General features: G+C 35.6%; 1 protein-coding gene across 4 annotated transcripts in view; it reads right to left on the bottom strand.

The window, feature by feature from the left end:
- The window catches only part of LRBA (LPS responsive beige-like anchor protein), a 760,465-nt gene that overhangs the window by 35,657 nt on the left and 704,913 nt on the right, over positions 1-19,895 (bottom strand). For 3 of the 4 annotated variants that reach the window (XM_020994027.2, XM_078148462.1, XM_020994030.2), the window contains 3 exons: positions 14,913-15,105; positions 9,071-9,133; positions 4,983-5,138 (listed from right to left, as the gene is read on the bottom strand). In XM_020994027.2, the coding sequence (XP_020849686.1) occupies positions 4,983-5,138; positions 9,071-9,133; positions 14,913-15,105 (412 nt within the window). The remainder of the gene's footprint in view (positions 1-4,982; positions 5,139-9,070; positions 9,134-14,912; positions 15,106-19,895) is intronic. The other variant, XM_020994028.2, reaches the window with a different exon arrangement.

The following is a 19,895-nucleotide window of genomic DNA, read 5'->3' as shown; positions in this document are numbered from 1 at the left end:
ATACATGTACACACATATATACAAACACAAATACTGGCCCTCATTTACCCAGACATGCTGGCGCATAATTGTGGAAATTTTGTAGAAAATTAAATCACTACAGCAGCCCCTCCATTCCACGTTTAAATCTCACTAGCTACCATTTTCCCACTAGACTACCTTACTTCTAAAATCCACTAAATAAATAAATAAATGTTCCACAGAGTGTTTTAATGCATTAACACCCCATGGGTTTCTATTTAAATAAAATTTTCAGCAGGGTCCCAGAAATGTTGTTCAAGGGCACAGGGAGAAAGCCTTCACGCTTACAAAATATCACTAATACACGCGCAGAGCTGATAAAAACTGCAGCTGATCACCAGGGAAATCCGGACTTCATGAAAAGCAAGGACTCATACCTGCTGCATATGTGTAGACAAGCTGCCAATAAGCATTAGTAAGAAAGTGTGATTGCTTTTGATGTATTTTGATGTCCTAAATTTTATTTAAACCCAAGAGGAAGGATATAGTTTTAGAAATCAAGTTCAGAAATAAAGGAAATATAGGGGGGAAATGACTAAGTATTACTTTGTTTAGTTGGCTAATACTCCTACAATGAAAATATTTAACTCATGATTGACAATCTTGCACCCAAGTTTTTAAATCATATCTGCTTTAATTTCAAATTACCACATTAATTATATGTTTTTTATACTGTAATTTAAGGAAAAAAGTGTTTACACTGAAGGCTTTTAAATATCCATACAAGATCAAAAACTGAATTTTTCAGGGTTTCTGAATTATAACAGCCTCTAAATTGATACTATTATTTTTTGTTTTAAAGATAAGCAAATTCCAATTGCAGATTTTATTTCAATTCTGATTCAAATGAGAATAAAAGCAGGGAGAACAAGTGTTGAAAATGGGTTTTCTTTCATTAAAAAAGGCTTTTCTTTAACTTTTTAGAATATTTCTGATCCTTGAGGCTAACACTATTTAAAGTTCTCGAAAGGTGCAACAGGAAGACAGACATGGTTCCTACCCTTCCCAGCTTTGAACTGGTAAAACAAAATACACAAATCACAACTACAAAGCAAAAAATGTAGCCATGAAAGAGAATGTACATAAAAAATTGTACTTATGAGGTGTGATAAATGTCACTATATTGTAGCATATTTCTGTTAGTACAAATAGAACTGAAATAATTTTGTACTTGGAGACATGAATACCTGGGTCCAAAATCCACCTCAGAAACCTACCAGCTGTGTAACCTTGGGCAAGTCACTTAACCACTCTGCACCTCAGTTTTCTCATTTGTAAATTGAAGGAAGTGAACACAATGGCCTGTAAGGTCTACGCTTGCTGCTCCTCCAGTTCATTTGCTCTTCAGCAGTGCAAGGGCTTTGGCCTTCCCCTCTGCTATAAAAGCATGTGGAGCACAGAATCGACTGAAGATAGGTAGTTAGAAAAGGAAATTTTCTTGGAGGAGGTGACATTTGGCAGTTAATCAACCTCTTATTGTTTTATACCAAAGTACAAGTATGGAAGTAACTACTAGCTCTGTACTCAAAATGTAAAGGGTATGGCAAATACAAGTGCCCAAAGCTGAAAACAGGGCCTATTTAACTTGCTGAAATGGACATTGTTATTTGGGCATGAACTTTATCCTACAGTGGCAGAGGACAATAAAAGGGAAACACAAAGTTATTGCACTATCAGACTAAGAAAAATCATCCTTTTGTATCAAAGTCAGATACACTGTGACATTGCAAACTGTTTTTTAGTTTCACCATTAGAACAATTTATACTCATGAGTGGAGAAGTTTGTTAAAATAAATATAAAATTTCTTATGATTGTATAGTTATTAGGATTTTCTCAAGTTGTGAAAAATTTCAAGATGGCTTAGTTATTTAAACAAATTAATCTCATTATTAGACAGAGTTATTTTACACTTTAGGCCCAAATATACTCTGCATTTCCCTTTTCTGCCTCTAATGGCCTTCCTCTCGAGCTTATTTTGTTATAGTGATGTGGCTGAGGTTAACTCCTCCTAAATAAATCTTAGCATATCAATACCTGATGCTCTCTTTCATAAATTATTTTCTGATAATCTCATGAGTTCCTCAACCTTTTTTTTGTTTCATTTAATGCTAGCCCACCTCTCGACAAACTAATATCAAATATTACCACAACCACTAGGATATCCCTTTTTTGACAGAACATATTTTCTAGTTAATGTTTTATTTGACAGCTGTAGTACAAATAAAAAAAAATCAAGCTCAGGACCCTGAATTACTGAATCTAAAAGGCTGCCTGAAAACAATTCCTATTGCTGGGGGAAGGTTTTATTGTCACCTCTCCTGTATTAGTTGTGCCCAGAAAACATGATTTACATTAAAAGAATTTTCTGTCATCAAAAACTGTTTTTAAAATCCTGAAATCTAATAAGGGAAGAGTTTTTTTTTTAAATGTGCTAAAATATAATTGAATTCAACACTTGTGATAGCTTTGCCATTACACATTAGTGATCACATAATCTTTTCCCCTTGCTCCTCTGCCAAGCCTGGGGAAAATATTCAATAATAATATTCTTGCTTTCATAAAAAAAAAGGAAAGAAACAAAACACAAAGATATTACTTATAGTGAAACCTACACTAGATTTTGTTTTGTCCACAGGATATTAAGAAACCAAAAAGAAACCATAAAAAGTTTTTTATTTATTTCTTCATAGACTTTTCTGGCAGAGATAAATATTTTATTTTTTCATCCTTTGGGGCAAGATCAGTTCCATCCAAATGAATTTTAAAAATAAGCAACTGTTAATGAATACATTAAAATAACACATCTGTATAGATTAAAAACTCCACACAGATAAAGACTTAGAGCTTTTAGGTAAGGGTAGAGAGTACATGGCATAATGTCCCATAGTGTCCCAAAAGTCTCAGTGTAGTTTTAAGCTATTCGTGTAATCATTTTTAATCATTTTTTAGTTTTAATAGCTTAAAACCACACTGAGACTTTTTGGGACACTCTGTGTACTAGAGACATACAATGGGTTTAGAATTCTAAAATGGGGTGTCTTTCCAACAAAACTAATCAAAGTCTTTAAAATTCTGACTACGTAGGGAAATGATTACATGAAGAAAACTTGGGACTTAATAATCCTTACCTTTGTTATTTTGGGATTTATTATAATTCTAACTTTAAACTTCAAAAAGCAATTAAATTCACTTTAGAACCATTTATATCTGAAGAACAATTTAATCACATAATGACAACTTCGCAAACACTTTGAGGCTCCCCCTTTAGCTTCTTTGGCTGTTTATCCCTACATATTCCTAACCTCTTTATTTTTTTAAAAACAGTAACATAATACCTACTAATAGTAATACTATCTCCCAAGCATCATAACAAAATAATCTCAAGAGCAGAGTTCGTAAGAAGATGTAACAGGTGCATTAAATGCAAGGTCATATTTTATCAGAGTGATAACCACTGCCCTAAGAAAGGGAGGACTAAAAATGTGAATGGCTAAATCAGAGGAAATGAATTATATTATAATGGGAATATTTTGTGAAAGAGTGGTCACTTGTATAGTATTTCTTAGGAAGCTAATGGGTGCAACTTCTAGTAAAACTTCAATTATGTAGAAACTAATAAACCTTGAAAGAGTCAGGTTTGCCCCCAGCATTGTCCTTATTAGAAAATGATTAAGAAAAAAAGGCTAATATGAACAATTCAGTATTGAAAATAAAAGCACAAAACCCCTCAAAAAACTACTTTAAGGGTATGCCTAAGGATTAGTACACAATTAATTCAATCTTCTATTCTTATTTCTTAATTGAGATTAAGAATGATGATCCTGAGGAAGCTAAAGATCTGAATAATAAAGAGTAAATTAAATTCTTAATAAATTATTTAGTAAGGTAGGAAAATATATTTTAGAAGGATTGTCAACAAAGTAACAAAAAGTCTGTGAAACTTCTAGGTAACTAAAATTTCAATTAAACACAGCACTATTTTCCTAAAACATTCCAAGATTTTATTAGCTTATAATGTCACTTGAGTTGTGTATGTCTATTACATATTTCACAGAATCGCAGAATTGGAGGGAACTGTGGCACTCATAATGTTTCATTAATCTAAAAATGGAAAGCACATAATATTTATTCTTTTTAATTATTTATTTTAATGGTCCACCTATCATACTATTCTTTTTATTAGAAATCTTTTAAATCTTATATTATTTTCTGGAGGCCTTTAAAATACATCAGACTGGAATTTAACTAGACTCCATAAGTTCCTCAGTATGTTGTTCTTCAACCTGGAAGAAACTCTTTTCCCTAACATGCAAAGCTCTACAAAAATTCATTATATTAGTTCTCGTGGGGTAATATAGTTGAGCATGGTGAGTCCCTTAGGCAGATGCATGCAAATGAATATAAAGGCCTGGTACTTTTATGCAATCTTAACAAGAGCTCCTGTCATGCATAAAAGTAGGAGTCAGCTACTTTTCTTCATGATGGTGTAGTTTTTAGCAGGATTCTATGAAGAACTGGGTAAAGGAGAAGAAAAATCAACTCCCAAGAGGTATGCTTAATGAGAGTTTGTAGGAGGCAAAAAACCTCCTATATAAAATAACACAAAAGAGGGTAAACACTAGATATGTTATGTACTCTCAATAAACTCGTACATATACACAAGCACATGCTATTTACATACAACTACATCAAAAAACGATCAACTATGCTGCAAATAAATTTTGGCTAAAAAATCTTTGAATAGAAAAAGAATACTAAGGGTTAATTCACAATGGCCTATGATGATCATACTTTGGATAGGGTAAAAAGTAAAAGTATGCTTTTTTCTTTCTTATTTGATATTTTTTACAAATCACAAATAGGCCATTCTTGTTCAAAGCAAGAATATGAAGAAACGTTCTCAGCATTTCAGTGTTTACTTGTATAAATAGAGTTGAGGGGAGAAGGAAATGACATTTACCTGTGTCTGTAGAATAGACCCGGAAACTCTTGTCCCAGAAACCACAGACAAGAATATAGCGGTTGTCAGAAGTGATGACAAAGCACTGGGAATGGACCTGAATACTCTGGTCTAAAAGGTCAGTGATTTGCCTCCTGTGCGTTCCTGTATTGCTAGCTGTGGAAGATGAAAAAGAAATAACTAAGTATACACAGTCAAAGAAATGCTACACTTTAAGCAAACAATTCTTGGGGTGTGTGAACAGGTAATAAATTCAAACACAAGAATACCTGTTCTTTCATTCAAGGCAATGCCCCTCCCCCCACCAAATTCACATATTTGTTGCAAGAATGTGAGTAGCCAAATTCAACATCCTAGCAAAAATATCTTTGCCTAGGGGAAAGAAACAATAACATGTTACAATTTTAAAATAGTGTACAATCCACAGAACATGCATTATAGCTCTTGGGTAAGTCTAAACCAGATTACAATCACAAGACTGCATCACAGATCAGTTTGTATTCCTGACAATCTCATTACAATTATTGTCATGAGAATGGAGTCATGTTGTGACAGACTATTACCTTTAACATTTTGTCACAAGGAAAAGATATTAGAATTTAAATGTCACATATGCTGTGAAATATCGCAGCATCTTGTACTACTTTAGCTCTAACGGGTCTTTAATTTGACTAGATGTGCAATCCCAGTTCCCTGTTTACAGAAGCACCATCATGTAAAGAAAGAGGAGAATGACTATTTATTAAAGATACATGTAATTGAAAAAGTTGAAGCAGAGAGTATTGCTGTTTTCCTGAACCTTATTTAAGCAATAAAACAAGACAGAGTGACTAGCACACGGTGTTTCCAAGCTGCTACAGAATGTGTGGATTGGGGTTTATCTGAAGGCACAAGGGCAGACAGAATGACGTTGAGACACATGGGAAGGGTAATAATCCTCTGAAAATAGACTACCAGGAGTGCTATTATCAGAAAAGGAAATTATACTCAATAAGCCCTTCTTGATATTATAAGGTTACGTATGTAGAAAACTGTTTCCAGGGTCCTAAAGGATGTTTCAACACTGATTTCCCCATTCAAATAGGATCATTTTTTTTTGAAGGAAAAAACTGAGGTTGAAACAAAATAAGATGAAAAGGTAATATAAAATCCTTTCCAACTAAGATTCTTTTTGTGGTCTTCAGTTTTCCGAAAACACAATGTATTCACTCTTGATGACTGTAGCACAGGTGTGGAGATAACTCAGGAAGTAACAGCAAAGACAAGCTATTCTACATCTTCAGCATTAAAATGGTTTAGGTGAAAAATTCACAGGCAAAATTCTAATCAGGAAAAGTAAATCTAAAGACAGTTCACTAAAAGCAGTAGTTTCATGTAGGATTTTGGGGATTTGTAATTTTTTGTTTTTAGTGGGGGAGAGAAGGTAAAGGGCAAAGTATGTTGAGAAAAGAAGGTATTTTCAAATAAAGATTTTGCGAACATCTATCACAACTTCAAGCACTGAAGGGTATTTCATAACTATTACTGAATGATGGAGGCTTCTGATGCCTTTCAGGAGCATCTGAGTCTGCTGGCAAGTTGGTCAGAAGTAGTTACAAATGTAAGAATTTTTGTGGGGTAAGATCTTCTCCTTCCTCCCCTCAGGGACTAAAGTGCTAAGAAGAGAAAAAACCTGCAATCATAACTTTGAAGCCTGGGAAAGGCAATGATGTTTTTTGAAGGAAGAGGAAGTCAGATACATTTTCTGTGCAGTAGTCCCATACAAATCTGTTCAATTCCATTAGACCAAGAAACAGAAACAAAATATGTAGTGTTTTCGACTTATTATAGAATTAGCATTCCAAATAAGGCTTATTCAATGTTTGTACAAATCTGTACCTGTTATCTTTGCTCTAATAATTACACAAACTTTCAAGTGGGCAGGTCTCCTTCTTTTGGAAGACTATGAAAGCTCCAGTCATAAGCATGTGTATGTATGAACTCTGGCCAAGTGACGAAAATGTAATATTGCTTCAAGGTTCTCAAACATTCAAATGAACTTTCACCAATACAATGTCCACTTGGAGCAGATATGGAATTTAACATCATGACATCCATTATTTCAAATACTTCTGTATACAACTATATGTAACTTAACTCACTGTAATCAACTAAATAATTCAAAATAAGGGTCATGGGTAAGATTATAGCAGTACAAATTTACATACACATATTCTACAATATTTTAAATAAAAACCTTAAAATTCCCATGATAAACTAAAATTTTTATGGGACTAGCAAGTAAAATAACAAAAATTTAAAATTCATAATAGGCCTACCTTAGATAATACAGAATAATTATCTATTAGATTCAGGTTTTAAGTTTAATTAAATTGAAATTATTTGTATTGTACACAAAATATCAAAAATTTAGAATTAAAGAAGTCCAAGCTAATTAGATTTAATATATCTACTACTATACAATACTACATTTATCTAGGGTAGAAAGAAATTTAAAATGACTCAGAAAATGGGTTCTTCTGTTTCCCTAACTAAAAAAAAACATACCCTATAATGACTCAGAATTTTAGAGAAGTATTTAACATGGTATTTCAGGATTTAGACAAAGAAGTCAATGGCTCTACAGGAATTATATGTGTTTTTATGCAGACAGAGTACTTCTATGATATGTGCTTGAACTTTGGAAAATTAATAAATTAGTTGGCTCTGACCTTAGACTCCTTCTAGTCTATCATAATAATCCATTTATAAATGGCAGCACTTTAGCCCTATGCTGCAATAAATAAAGGTTTTGAGGTAGGAAAAAGATGAGTGGCCATCTACAGAACAACTCCGATTTTTTAAAAAAATCACCCAATTCAGAATTGCGGGCTGTAATGTGACATCCTAATTTAAAACAACATGAGCTAGGGAAATGAGAAACTGAAGAAGAATCCAAATGCTAGTACTAATAATATTCTCCCATAATTTGGGAGAAAATACAAGTTTTTCTATTTCTAAAACTATTATTGAATGGATGTAGGTAGGGAAAGAGATTCCAACTATTTATATGTACACATTCCCTACCTCGTCATAGTCTCCAAAGCCAAGATGTAACATTGCTAGTTTCAGCCAAACCACATTTGATCTCTGACCATGCAACATTTAAAGGTGTAAAATGCTAATATGGACATATAAAGCAACCAAGCATGAAAGGCACAAGAGCAAATATGTTTTTCAACGCTGTATGTACAACAGATCCACATTTCATCTCAAAGGAGGTCTCTTTGTGGACATCTCCTCTCCTCTCCTTCTTCCTCTCTCTTCCTCTCTAATTCTTCCTTCCTTCCTTCCTTCCTTCCTTCCTTCCTTCCTTCCTTCCTTCCTTCCTTCCTTCCTTCCTTCCTTCCTTCCTTCCTTCCTTCCTTCCTTCCTTCCTTTTTCTTTCTTTCTCTCTCCCTTCCTTCACATTTAACCTCCAATGGTGATCTACTGGGCTGCTGGGCCTGAGGAAAATGAATACTAATATCTTAACATTGCTATTGGTAGGGCAACATATTTCAACTTTGAAACTGCTCTGCGAATGCACATTAATCCCCTCAGCCTGTACGGCGGGTCTATGAAGAAAGGATTGATCTCCTTTAATGATGAAGCGCTGGCACTACGGTTTTATTTTTCACCACACAGTGCTGCTAAGAACCCCACTGTTATTATGAAAATTTCCCCAGCAAAGGAGCTCCATCACATTACCGGTGCACCGATTCATCATAACGTGCCTCGCTCCTGCTCATCAACAAGTCTGAGTGATGAAAAGATCCAATATTATCCTGACAGTACTTCATGCGCATTCTCAATCACACATTATTACAGCATCCATATTAATTTTCAGTGACACGCGTCCTAGGCCTGTTCAAATTAGGCAAACCAACGAGGGGGAGTTGATGAAATACCAGCATAGCCACAGCTCATTGCATTCCAATTTGCATGCAAATGGTTTATCAGGAAAATTCCATTCCCAGCAACCAGCAAGTGAAAAACAACCGTAATCTACACTTCAGGGCCACCATACAGAGCTTAATGAATCGCAAAGAGAGAAGGAAGTGACAGACCTATGAGAGGATCGATTTCCACTGGCAGCTGGTATGGCTGGTCCTGTACAGCACCTTGATGAGCTGGAATTCACAAAAGATTAAAAAAAACTGCATTACTTTTCATATTTTAAACTATGTAAAAATACTTAAGTCAAATCTCAGGTACAATTGGTTTCTAACTCTCCAAATCTCTTACAGTTTTGTCAAATTTAAAGAAAAAAATCCAGGTGCTTTCATGGGCAGTTTATTAAACATTTATTTTAGATTAGTGCTGTTCTGAACGGGTGCCATCACCAATGGCTCTAGTCCTGGGCCATAAGCTATAGCAGATGCTTGACTGGCAACCTCCGATGCTGCAACAAAACAAAATTAAGTGGTAAAGAGCACTGAAAACAAAATGTGACAGCCATCTGCTGACTGGAGTAAATACTATTTTTTTGTTATTTCCTAAAAAGGCATCTTTGAATGCTGTAGCACAAAGGACCCGCAAAAATGTCAACTTATGATGGAGAAAGGGAAAGCTCCAAGTCAGAGAACATTTAATGTTTCATCCATCACTAAAAATCAATCGATCGAAAGTCTGAATAAAAAATAAAGAAAACCATTTTGCAGGTAAATGTTTTTGCTAAATGCATTTGGCTGAGTTACATTCCTAACGATCGAATCAGTGTATATATGTGTTTTAAAATTTTATTAACATTTTTGCTATTTTTGCTTCAATTTAAAAATACCCAGAAGCAGAAGAGTAAACAGAATCAATATATACTATAGGCAATCTGTTCTCTTCTTAAGATGATTTTTCATGATACAGGCATACTATTAGCGCTGTAATTTAAAAGAGCTTGATATACACAGCCTTTCCCTATAAATAGTGGTAGAAAGAAGCACAGACAGGAAGTGAGCAGATGGAAATCTGGGTTCTGGACTCAGTTTAGTAAGTAACAACCTACATAACATTCTGCAAGTCCCTTTCCCTTCTTTGGGCCTCATTTACCACAAGTAGAAAATGAAGATGGTCTCTGAAGTTGTATCATTACATTTTTGCTTGTTTGGTTGGAACTGTGGTTTCGTTGGTGTGGAGAACTCTCCAGTGTGCAAACCTCCCTGCTCCCAATGCAGCTTTGTATCTGAATTTTTATCAAGGTAAAATACCTACTAGTTACTGCTATGCACCCATGATTTCTGTAAGTAACTTCTTTCCATTCAGATACCATCCCCCATTCCTTTTTCCTTTTGTGAGTCCTTGAATACCACCATCAGAGTTTAGGCAGTATGAAATTTCTAGTTATGAAGCACTATGTGACCAGCACAGGAATGGACAGTGGTGACAAAATCTTCACAGATATTTAGTAATCTTTCTTTTTCTTTTTTGAAAATTTGTTTAGTATTTTATTTTTCCCAGTTACATGTAGAAACAATTTTAATATTAGTTTTTAAAACTTTGAGTTCCAAATTATTTCCCTTCCTTCCTCTTGATCCTCTGCCCCCCCCATGGATAAGGCAAACAATTCAATAAAAGTTACACATGTGTAGTCATGCAAAACATTTCCATATTAGTCATGTTGTGAAAGAAAAACATAGATTAAAAAAAAGTCAAGAAAAAGGTTAAAAAAAGTATGCTTCAATCTGTATTCAGACACCATCAGTTCTTTCTTTGGGGATGGATAGCATTTTTCATCACAAGTCCTTCAAAGTTGTCTCGGATCATTGTATTGCTGAGAATAGTTAAGTCATTCACAGCTGATTATCTTACAATATTGCTATTACTTTGTACACAGTACATTTCACTTTGTATCAGCTCATGTAAGTCTTTCCAGATTTTTCTGAGAGCATCCTGCTCATTTCTTATAATGTTTAGTAATCTTAACTTCATTCTAATACTATCTGAATATATCCTTACAGATCCTGAGAATCTCCATCACCCACTATGACTTTGTGAGAGATACTAGAGCCAAGGTGTCAGTACAAGAAGGCATAAAATAGTTAATGCCTGAGCTTTAGTAACAGCAAAAGGGAATTTAAATAGATCCTGAAGATTGTACTCAAAGGAAGGATATGACCTAGAAGAAGAAGCTCAATGGAGCGGACATAGTTACTTGGAGAAATTATGGGTGCACCACAGCAATAGTTAGATACTCTAAACTTGGAAAGAGTAAAAGTCTATGGTGTGAGCAATATGTTTCTCGAAGGGAGAGTTACTGAGTTACTGAAAGCTTCTGTATTGTAATATCCCAATAACTATGTGAAGACGAAAGAGAGGATAAGATCTATTTAAATATATCTATAAGTGCATCAGGTCACATTTCTTCATTTTTTACCTGAAACTCTTGAGGGAGAGATTGTGGGACTTCTGTGACTTCTCGAAACCCCAGTAAGGTCATTATTGGATCAACCTTGAGATACTGACCTCATAACTACCGTGAGGCCCGTCTAATGTGGGGGGAGGAGAGGGAGAGAGAGAGAGAGAGAGAGAGAGAGAGAGAGAGAGAGAGAGAGAGAGGGAGAGAGAGAGAGAGAGAGAGAGAGAGAGAGAGAGAGAGAGAGAGAGAGAGAGAGAGAGAGAGAGAGAGAGAGAGAGGGAGCATGAGGGAGAAGGAGAGGGAAAGGATGGGAGAGAAAGGGGGGGAGGGAGAGGAGGGGAAGAGAGAGAGAGAGAAGAGAAGAGAAGAGAAGAGAAGAAGAGAAGAGAAGAGAAGAGAAGAGAAGAGAAGAGAAGAGAAGAGAAGAGAAGAGAAGAGAAGAGAAGAGAAGAGATGAACTCCAAATCTCTATTTCCGGAGAGAGCTCAGCTCAAGCCTCACCTGGCTTCACTACTTTACTATCTGGACTTCTCTGACTGACATCACCACGCACCCTGCTTCAGGTACTTTCTCTGGGGACTTTCTCCTCTTGTATTTTGTCTTCCCCCAGGAGTAGTAAGCTCCTTGAGCGCAGGGACTGTCTTTCTCTTTTCATACTTAGAATACCGCACTTAGCAGAGTGCTTGGCCCATAGTAGGTGCTTAATAAATGCTTATTAACTTTTGACTAATGTTAAGCATAAATTCACTAGAATGGTGTGATTGATTAATAAAAGTACAGGCAATAAAAATGTGAAAATTATAGTTTAAAATTCCAGAACAATAATCTACCATGTCACTTCCTGCTCTAATGTTATTATATATTCATAGTTTGCCATGGGATTTCTTATGACCGATGGTATCCCAAGAAAACTGATGGTATCACTATAAAATATAAACTAGATAGACATATACTCTCAAAACTTCTTCCCTAAACTCTAGGAAGTATGCATCTACAGACTCAGAGAATAACTATTTAGATGGCCCTTTTGCATCTGTCAGAACTTTCTGGATGCAGTATAGGTAACTCAGAAATACAGATATCTGAAAATATATTAAATTCTATTGCAAAATATAAACAAAAATACAATATACATTTTTATATACGCATACAATTAATTATGAAAGAAAAACTTATATGAAGCCAGGATAGAAGTACAGTAGGTACTTGCCTTAACAATTTTTTTTTTTAAATTGGACCTGTAATTTCATTTAACACAGAAAATACGTTGTGGGAAATTTCCTGTACCCACAAAGGTCATTCTTGCTCTCCAAATTGTTATCTGAGTGTTGTCCAGAAGTGAAGCACCTTGCCCAGGGCTGCACAACCAGTATGTGCTACAAGAAGAGTTTACCTTGATCTTTCTGCCTCTGCGGCCCACCCTCTCTATTTACTTACCTCAATTTATACTGTTCCACTTTTACTAAATTGATATTTCCTAATAAAATCATGTAATTTCCCACATTAAAGCTTACAATTTTCTAAGCCATTTTGAAACTTACAGCCCTGTTCTCTCTCAGTACCTTTTTATAAACTCTTTGGTGCTATATCATAAATGTAAGTTATTGTTGTTATTTCATCTTCAGTTGGTTGCTGTTACTTCGCCATACCTTAGGTTCCCACTGCAGTTTTTCACAATTCCCCACAGGGCAGGTAAGAAAGCCAGCAACAGAGTCATACTCCTGCTTTACTGAGGAATTTTACTGTGGACAGTCTCTTCTATCACTTGCATTCAAGGATTTTACCAATAGATCTAAACTCCATACACTCTCTCCCCCAAAGAGCTCATCTCTGATGACCTTAAGGCTTTAGGAAAACTGAGTTGAAGGGTCTCTGCCCTGAAAGTTAGAAAAAGCTCTGATGTACTCAGTTCTATGCCTAGTGATAGTATATGTCATATTTGTAAACATTATTGCTATTTTTACAGGTAGGAAAAGAAAGACCAGGTTAGGAGAGTTAATGAAACATAAATCTTGGTTTTAATTTTTAGGCCTAACTGCTAAGCTTCTATCACCTAATTAAGAAAAGAACCATAGACTGACTCAGATTTATGAGCATGTTGGTATATTTTTACTATATGGCTACTTAAACTCTGATTTGATGTCAAAGATGATTCAGGACAACACAAGTAAGTCACTTAGATGACTTTTGCTTTATTTTCAAATAGCTGGTTAAAAGATGATTTTTATTATGGGAAAGCACTGGATCTGTAGTGATGGGCCCTTTAATTGAGTATATACTTAGGTCCCTATTTGTTTGTTTTCATTCTAATGTAATTCAGTTCTATTCAATTCTAATAGCTCTTGCAGTTAGTTTGACGGAAAGCCGTGGTTCCAGAGACTTTATATCTTTCCAATCATCTTAGTTACTCTAACAAGAAGAGCTTTATGCATGACACTGCCAAGCTTTGCAGATGTTTCCACAATTTAAAGAGACTATTCAAACTCATCTGCACAGCTTGTTGTCTAAAATAAAAGCTTAATAAAGGGCCAACAGTATCAAGGAAATTTTAAATTCGCTTTTTCTTCTCTCTATTCTTTAAATAAAAGAAACAAACTATCTGGATAAATATTAAAATGTTGTACCCTTTAAGTCACAGTGACCATGCTACATTTAACAACAGAACAGAATCGTTTTGAGTATATAATATTCTAGATGTCTGTATTACCCAAGTGCTAAATGTAATTAACATAAAACGTGTTACTCTGTAGATGACATTCTTGACCCCATATTTTGGGTTTTTTTCCCAGCGTTTAAGCTGATCCATTCAAAATCTCTAGTCTAGTTTCACCTCCCCTCTCCTTATTACATTCTTTCTTTGCCTTCCTCTACCCATTCTTCTCCTCACCTCTAACAATGGCATATACTTATGAGCAAACTTGCTGGGGTGCAAGCATAGAAAGGGAAGGGTTTTGTTTTAGTTCGTTTTACTCAAATCAAAGCTGATTCTTGGATCTTTAACTCTGGCCTCATGCAGACTATAACCTCCTTGAGGTCAGGGACTATGTCTTATATTTATTTTGTATGTCCCTCACTCCACAGCATTTTATATACTGCTGTACACATAACACACACTCAAGAAATACTTGTTGAATAAATGTAAATTTTTAACTTATAATACATGCATATGTATGTAGACATATATACTCCATGTCTCTATACATATATAAGCATATTAATGTATATATGTGTGTATATATGTATATGTGTGTGTATTACATATATATATATATGTAATACACACACACATATCTATCTATCTATCTATCTATCTATCTATCTATCTATCTATTTATCTGAATATTATGGGAAAACAGATGCCAAGAAACAGTTTGTGGTTAAACAAGTGTGTCGTAGACCTTTGATAGAATTCTTCAAGTGGAGGCCCGTGTGTTCAACTGACGTTTGCAAATTGAAAGCTTCAACTTTTGTGAAAGAAAAAGAAATATCTGAAGTAGATGTAATTCTTTAACATGGCTTACAACATTTACTCCAGCTCAAGAAGATATTTCTTTACTCACCAGGAAGGTTGTGCCACTTGTTCACAGCAAATAGCCTGTTAGCAGTGACTGTGATCACAGCAGGAGTAGCCAAGCCAGGTTGGGTGTTGGCTGCTACATGAGTGACAGGGGAGTTGGATGGGAACTTTAGGACCATGATAACATCCTGCTGAGCTTGGTCTGTGAACATCAATGGACTCTGCAGGAGGAGATACTGTTGAGTGGACGTGACAAGACACCAAATACATAGGAAAGAAGAGACAAGGAGAGAACAAGAAAAAGGGAGAGGGTATAGGAAAAGACGGGGAAGAATAGATTAAAACAAGCAAGCACCACTAGTAGCTGCAAGTGAAAGCATCATACAGGCTAGAGGAAACAGGAATTTGATTTGATTTTTAGAAATATATTATGATCTTTGAAATTTTCTGTTTGGAATACTGGATTTAAGTAGGGAAAACTTCATCCAGAAAAAAACAAAACAACACAAACAAACCCAAATGTTAGAAAGCTTTCCAGTTCATATTCTAGAGAGAAAGACTACATAGTTTTTATTAAATAGTTTCCAATTGCCTGTTATTTGCCAAAGAGCCATCTTTTGGCTCTACTGAGGTAGTACACTGAAGAAAGGGTAGAATAGGCAAAAGTCAAGGAAATTCCCAGAGACCACCAAAAGTTGTGTTGAGTTGGCATGGAGATTTTGACAAACTGAATAGAGAAAAGAAAAAAATATATATATATTTACATACAGTACATTTAGATGGCATATAGATATCATTACAAATAAAGAAATAACTTATATGTGTAATACACAAACTTAATTATAAACCTGTTTCAAAGTAAAATATAATTAAATGCACTAGTAAAGACAATATATTTATATAATGTACATAGTCATAAATACAACCCTATTGTAATGCAAATGTATTTTCTTCTTGTAGCAGTTAATTGTAAAGAGAAACACCTAAATGACATCTCCTCCCCTCCCCCTTCCCAGTATCACAAAACAGAGTTCCTGGGTTTTTTAAGCTCTCTTTTGAACACTTGATAGTAAATGAAATTGATAACTCAACACTGACTATTCTCTTAGCTATTATCAATATAAATCTTAATATATGCTAAGGATGTGGAAAATTCCTCCAACTTGTATGTCAAAATCTAGGACACAGCATAAAACACTGTATAAACTAGTAAGCTTTATTTGGCAGTAGTGGGCTGTGGTATAATTACACAGCACATTTTCAGCCACTCTCCCCTTCCACATCTACTTTTTAAAAATCTGATCAGAATTGTTAAGAATGGAAATAGTCTGATGAAGTTCTCTTGGCTGCCTTTCTACTGCCATATTTCAATACACCAGGTATATGTGAATGTGTAAATGCATACATTTAATATATATTTATTCAGAACTGCTAATAAAAAATTAAATGCATTTGCATTTTTATTATCAGTCCTTTTAAAAAAGTTATTAAGAGTACTTAGAAAAACATATTGCACTAAGAATTCCTATTTGCACTCTTTGCATAAAGGTGTAAATAAAGGCAACTAATAAGCTACCCAGACACCCTTCTGAGCAAGTGGCTAAAAGCCAATCAATATTATGAGTTAATCCTCCCTGGATGCTCATTCAATTAAAGGTGTCAGTAATGCCTCATCTGATGTGGCCTCAATTAAATCCAACTATCTGATGGTGTGAAAACACAGGGGGATACAGCAACAGCAGTAGACCCAGACAAATAGGCAGCCTTCGTGTGGCTGCTAATTACTACACCTGGTGTATATTATGGCTTAGGCACTTAACACAGCACGGAGCAACTTTAATTTCTGCTAAATTCACGGCAGAGGCAGAGGACCCTAATTTGAACTTTAGTAAATAAAATGAAAACACACTTCTGCTTTTTAAAACTCTACTTCCCAATATGGAAATTCTTATTTCTTAATGTCATGGGAAAAAAGCTTTCCAAAATTGTTTTAATTTTGTGAAATTGCACTATCAACCTGAAATAAACAATCAACAGTAAACAACATGACCTATGAACTGGTCTGTAAGTTGCCTTAAGTCAGGTACTTTCAAAATATTTGCATATGCTACTAATGAGAAAATTGGAGTACAATATAAATAATAATAAAACATCTCATTGGAAGGAAGTTCATGCATGTTTATCTAGTTTGATGGACTGCACCAGAAAATGTCATGTTTTAAACTAATTCCAATATTTGTGCTTAAAACAAACAAACAATCTTAAATCTCCTAAAAGTTGAAAGAACATATTGTTTACATTGCTGAGTTTCTTTGGTATGCCAACTCTTGGTTGCCCAGTAGGAATAAGTCATTTCCTAAGGGAACTCTAGAACTATCCTCTTGACCTTTATCATGAGCTGCCCTTTACCCCTCAATGCACTCTCCTGGATGTGGCCCCTACAATAAGTGGTCTTGCATATCCCTCCATGCTCAAGATGTAAAGCACAAATAGCATTATTCACATCCCTTCTGCATACCCTGCACTGGTAGCAATAGCTGGAAACAAATAGATTAGTGGGACAACTGACAGAATGAGATTTCCAGGGATAACTCTTGTCATCTCACCATGGAGATAGGTCTCTCCAGGGCAATGTGGAATAATAGAACAAACTTTGTCTTAGCAATCTAAGGATTAAAGCTCAAGTTCTACCTTGAATATATAGCAGCTCTGTGACTTTGGACAAGGCACTTAATCTATCTGGGCCTCAGTTTCCTTCTCTGTATAATAAGGACATTGGACTACTTGATCTCTAAAGTCTCATCTAGATCTTAGAATTCTAAGGAGTGACTATGGAAGAATGGAAAACTTCAAGGTGAATAAGGAATTTTACTTACTTTCATGCAGTGAAGTCATTTAAGATTGTTTCTTTTGACCATCACGTTCTGCTCTGCCTCAATCTACTTCTATCCTCACCACAACTTAAGACATCATTACATTATTATGTTTAAAGGGAGCTCAGGTATCCAATTCAGGAGTTAGAGGGTGGAAACCCTTTTTCTTGGACACCTAGTAAAGTTGTTTTTACCTTTCAAATTCTGGCAGTGGATAGGAGAGAATGATCATTTAATAAAGAACAAACAAGAGGAAAAATCCTACCATACTAATAACATTTTTGCCCCAGGGAAGAGACTCTTTCCCAAAGTATTACTTCCCTACTCAGTAAACTTCAATGGTTCCCTAGGATTAAGAAGATACCCTCTGTTTGGCTGTTAAGCTCTTCCCGGCTTAGCCTCTCCCTATTTTTTCAGTCGTCTTAAACATTTTATTAACTCACAAAGTCAATAGTTCAACCATACTAACCTACTTGCTATTCCTCAAACATGAAGCTCCATCTCGAGCCTCTGTATCTTTGCGCTATTACCCATGCCTGGAACACTCTCCATCTAAAAATCCCTGACTTCCCTTCAAGACTCAGCTCAAAAGCCATCTTCTGCAGGAAGGAGGCCTTTTAAGGTTCCCTCACCCAAAACCCCCACAACATGGGGTTAACAGCATGAGATATGACTAGAATATGACAACAGCCAACATTTTAAAAGCATTTACTATATGCCAGGCATTGTGCTGAGTGCTATACAATTATTATCTCATTGGAATCTCATATAATCCTGAAAAGTTGGTGCTATTATTATAATATCCATTTACAGATGAGGAAACTGAAGCAGACAAGGTTTATGTGATTTCCTCAGGGTCACAGATATAAATGTCTGAAGCTAGATTTGAAGTCAGGTTTTCCAGATACCAGGCCTGGTATTCTATTCACTGTGCCACCTAGCTGCCTCAGAGTAAGTCATTAATTTATCATAACATTCTTTACTACAACCTATATCATGCACCTTAACTATGGATGTTTCAAGGTTCTGTCCTGGGCCTTCTCACTTCCCTAGAAATTCTTTCCCTAGGTGACCCTGTCAGCTGCCACTGATTTAATTATTATCTCCTGTACATGACTCTCATATCTGTATTTGCAACACTAGTCCAATTTCCTGAGCTCCAGTCCCACATCGCCAACCGCCTAAAGGATATTTTGAACCAGATGTCCCCTGGCATCTCAAACCCTACTCATTCTAAAATGTGAACTACTTTCCCCACAAATTCTACCCTTTTTCAAACTTCCCTATTCCTATTGACAGTATCATCTCTTTCACAGCCATTAATATTCACATCTTCTGAGGCAGCCTTTACTCTTTACTCTCCCTTACCCCCACACATTCAATCAGTTGACAAGTCCTTCTATTTCTAAATCTCTCACATCTGTCCCCCTCTCAATACTCACATAGCCTCGTGGCCATAGATGAAGGACACACCATCTTGCCCTTAATTATTGCAACATCCTCCAAACTGGTAGTTCTGCTTCAAGTTTCTCCTCTCTCCAATTTATCCAACAGAGTTGCCAAAGATATTCTCCTTAAGCAAGCATTTGAACATGTCACTCCCATACTCAATAAATTTTAGCAGCTCCCCGCTGCTTCCAGAATAAAATATAAATTTCTGCTCTTTAGCTTTTTCAGCCCTTCACAACTTAACTCCAACCTATCTTTCCAGTTTCACTGTACACTATTCCTATTTCTGAAATTTATAATTCTCTCTCTTTCTCTCTGTCTTGCCTCTGCTTTCTCCATGCTTTTGTAGTGGCCATTCCCCATGTCTGGAATGTATTCCCTCCTCATCTATACCTCCTAAAATTTCTCATTTCCTTCAAAAGGCAGCTCCAGTGCCATCTTCTGCATCTTCTCATGATACTCTTGACTGATGTTTGTGTGCATATGCATGTGCTGTGAAGTCCGTATATTGTATGTGTGCTTTTGTATATTGTATGTACATGTGAATAATAGAGACAATAAATGCTTGTTGCTTGATTGATTGCTCCCTGGCAAGACAGTAGTGTGGGAAAACTAGTGGCAATAGTGATAAGGCCAAAGATTTGGTGAGAATACTAGGATGGCCCTAGGAGAATCAGAGGCCATGGGAATATACATTTTGGCTG

This window comes from Phascolarctos cinereus, unplaced genomic scaffold, assembly GCF_003287225.1.
Source record: "Phascolarctos cinereus isolate Bilbo 61053 unplaced genomic scaffold, phaCin_HiC Scaffold_9;HRSCAF=440, whole genome shotgun sequence".
In the NCBI taxonomy this organism is placed as follows: Eukaryota; Metazoa; Chordata; class Mammalia; order Diprotodontia; family Phascolarctidae; genus Phascolarctos; species Phascolarctos cinereus.
Note: the sequence above shows the minus strand (reverse complement) of the source record. Positions and strands in the feature narration are given on the sequence as shown.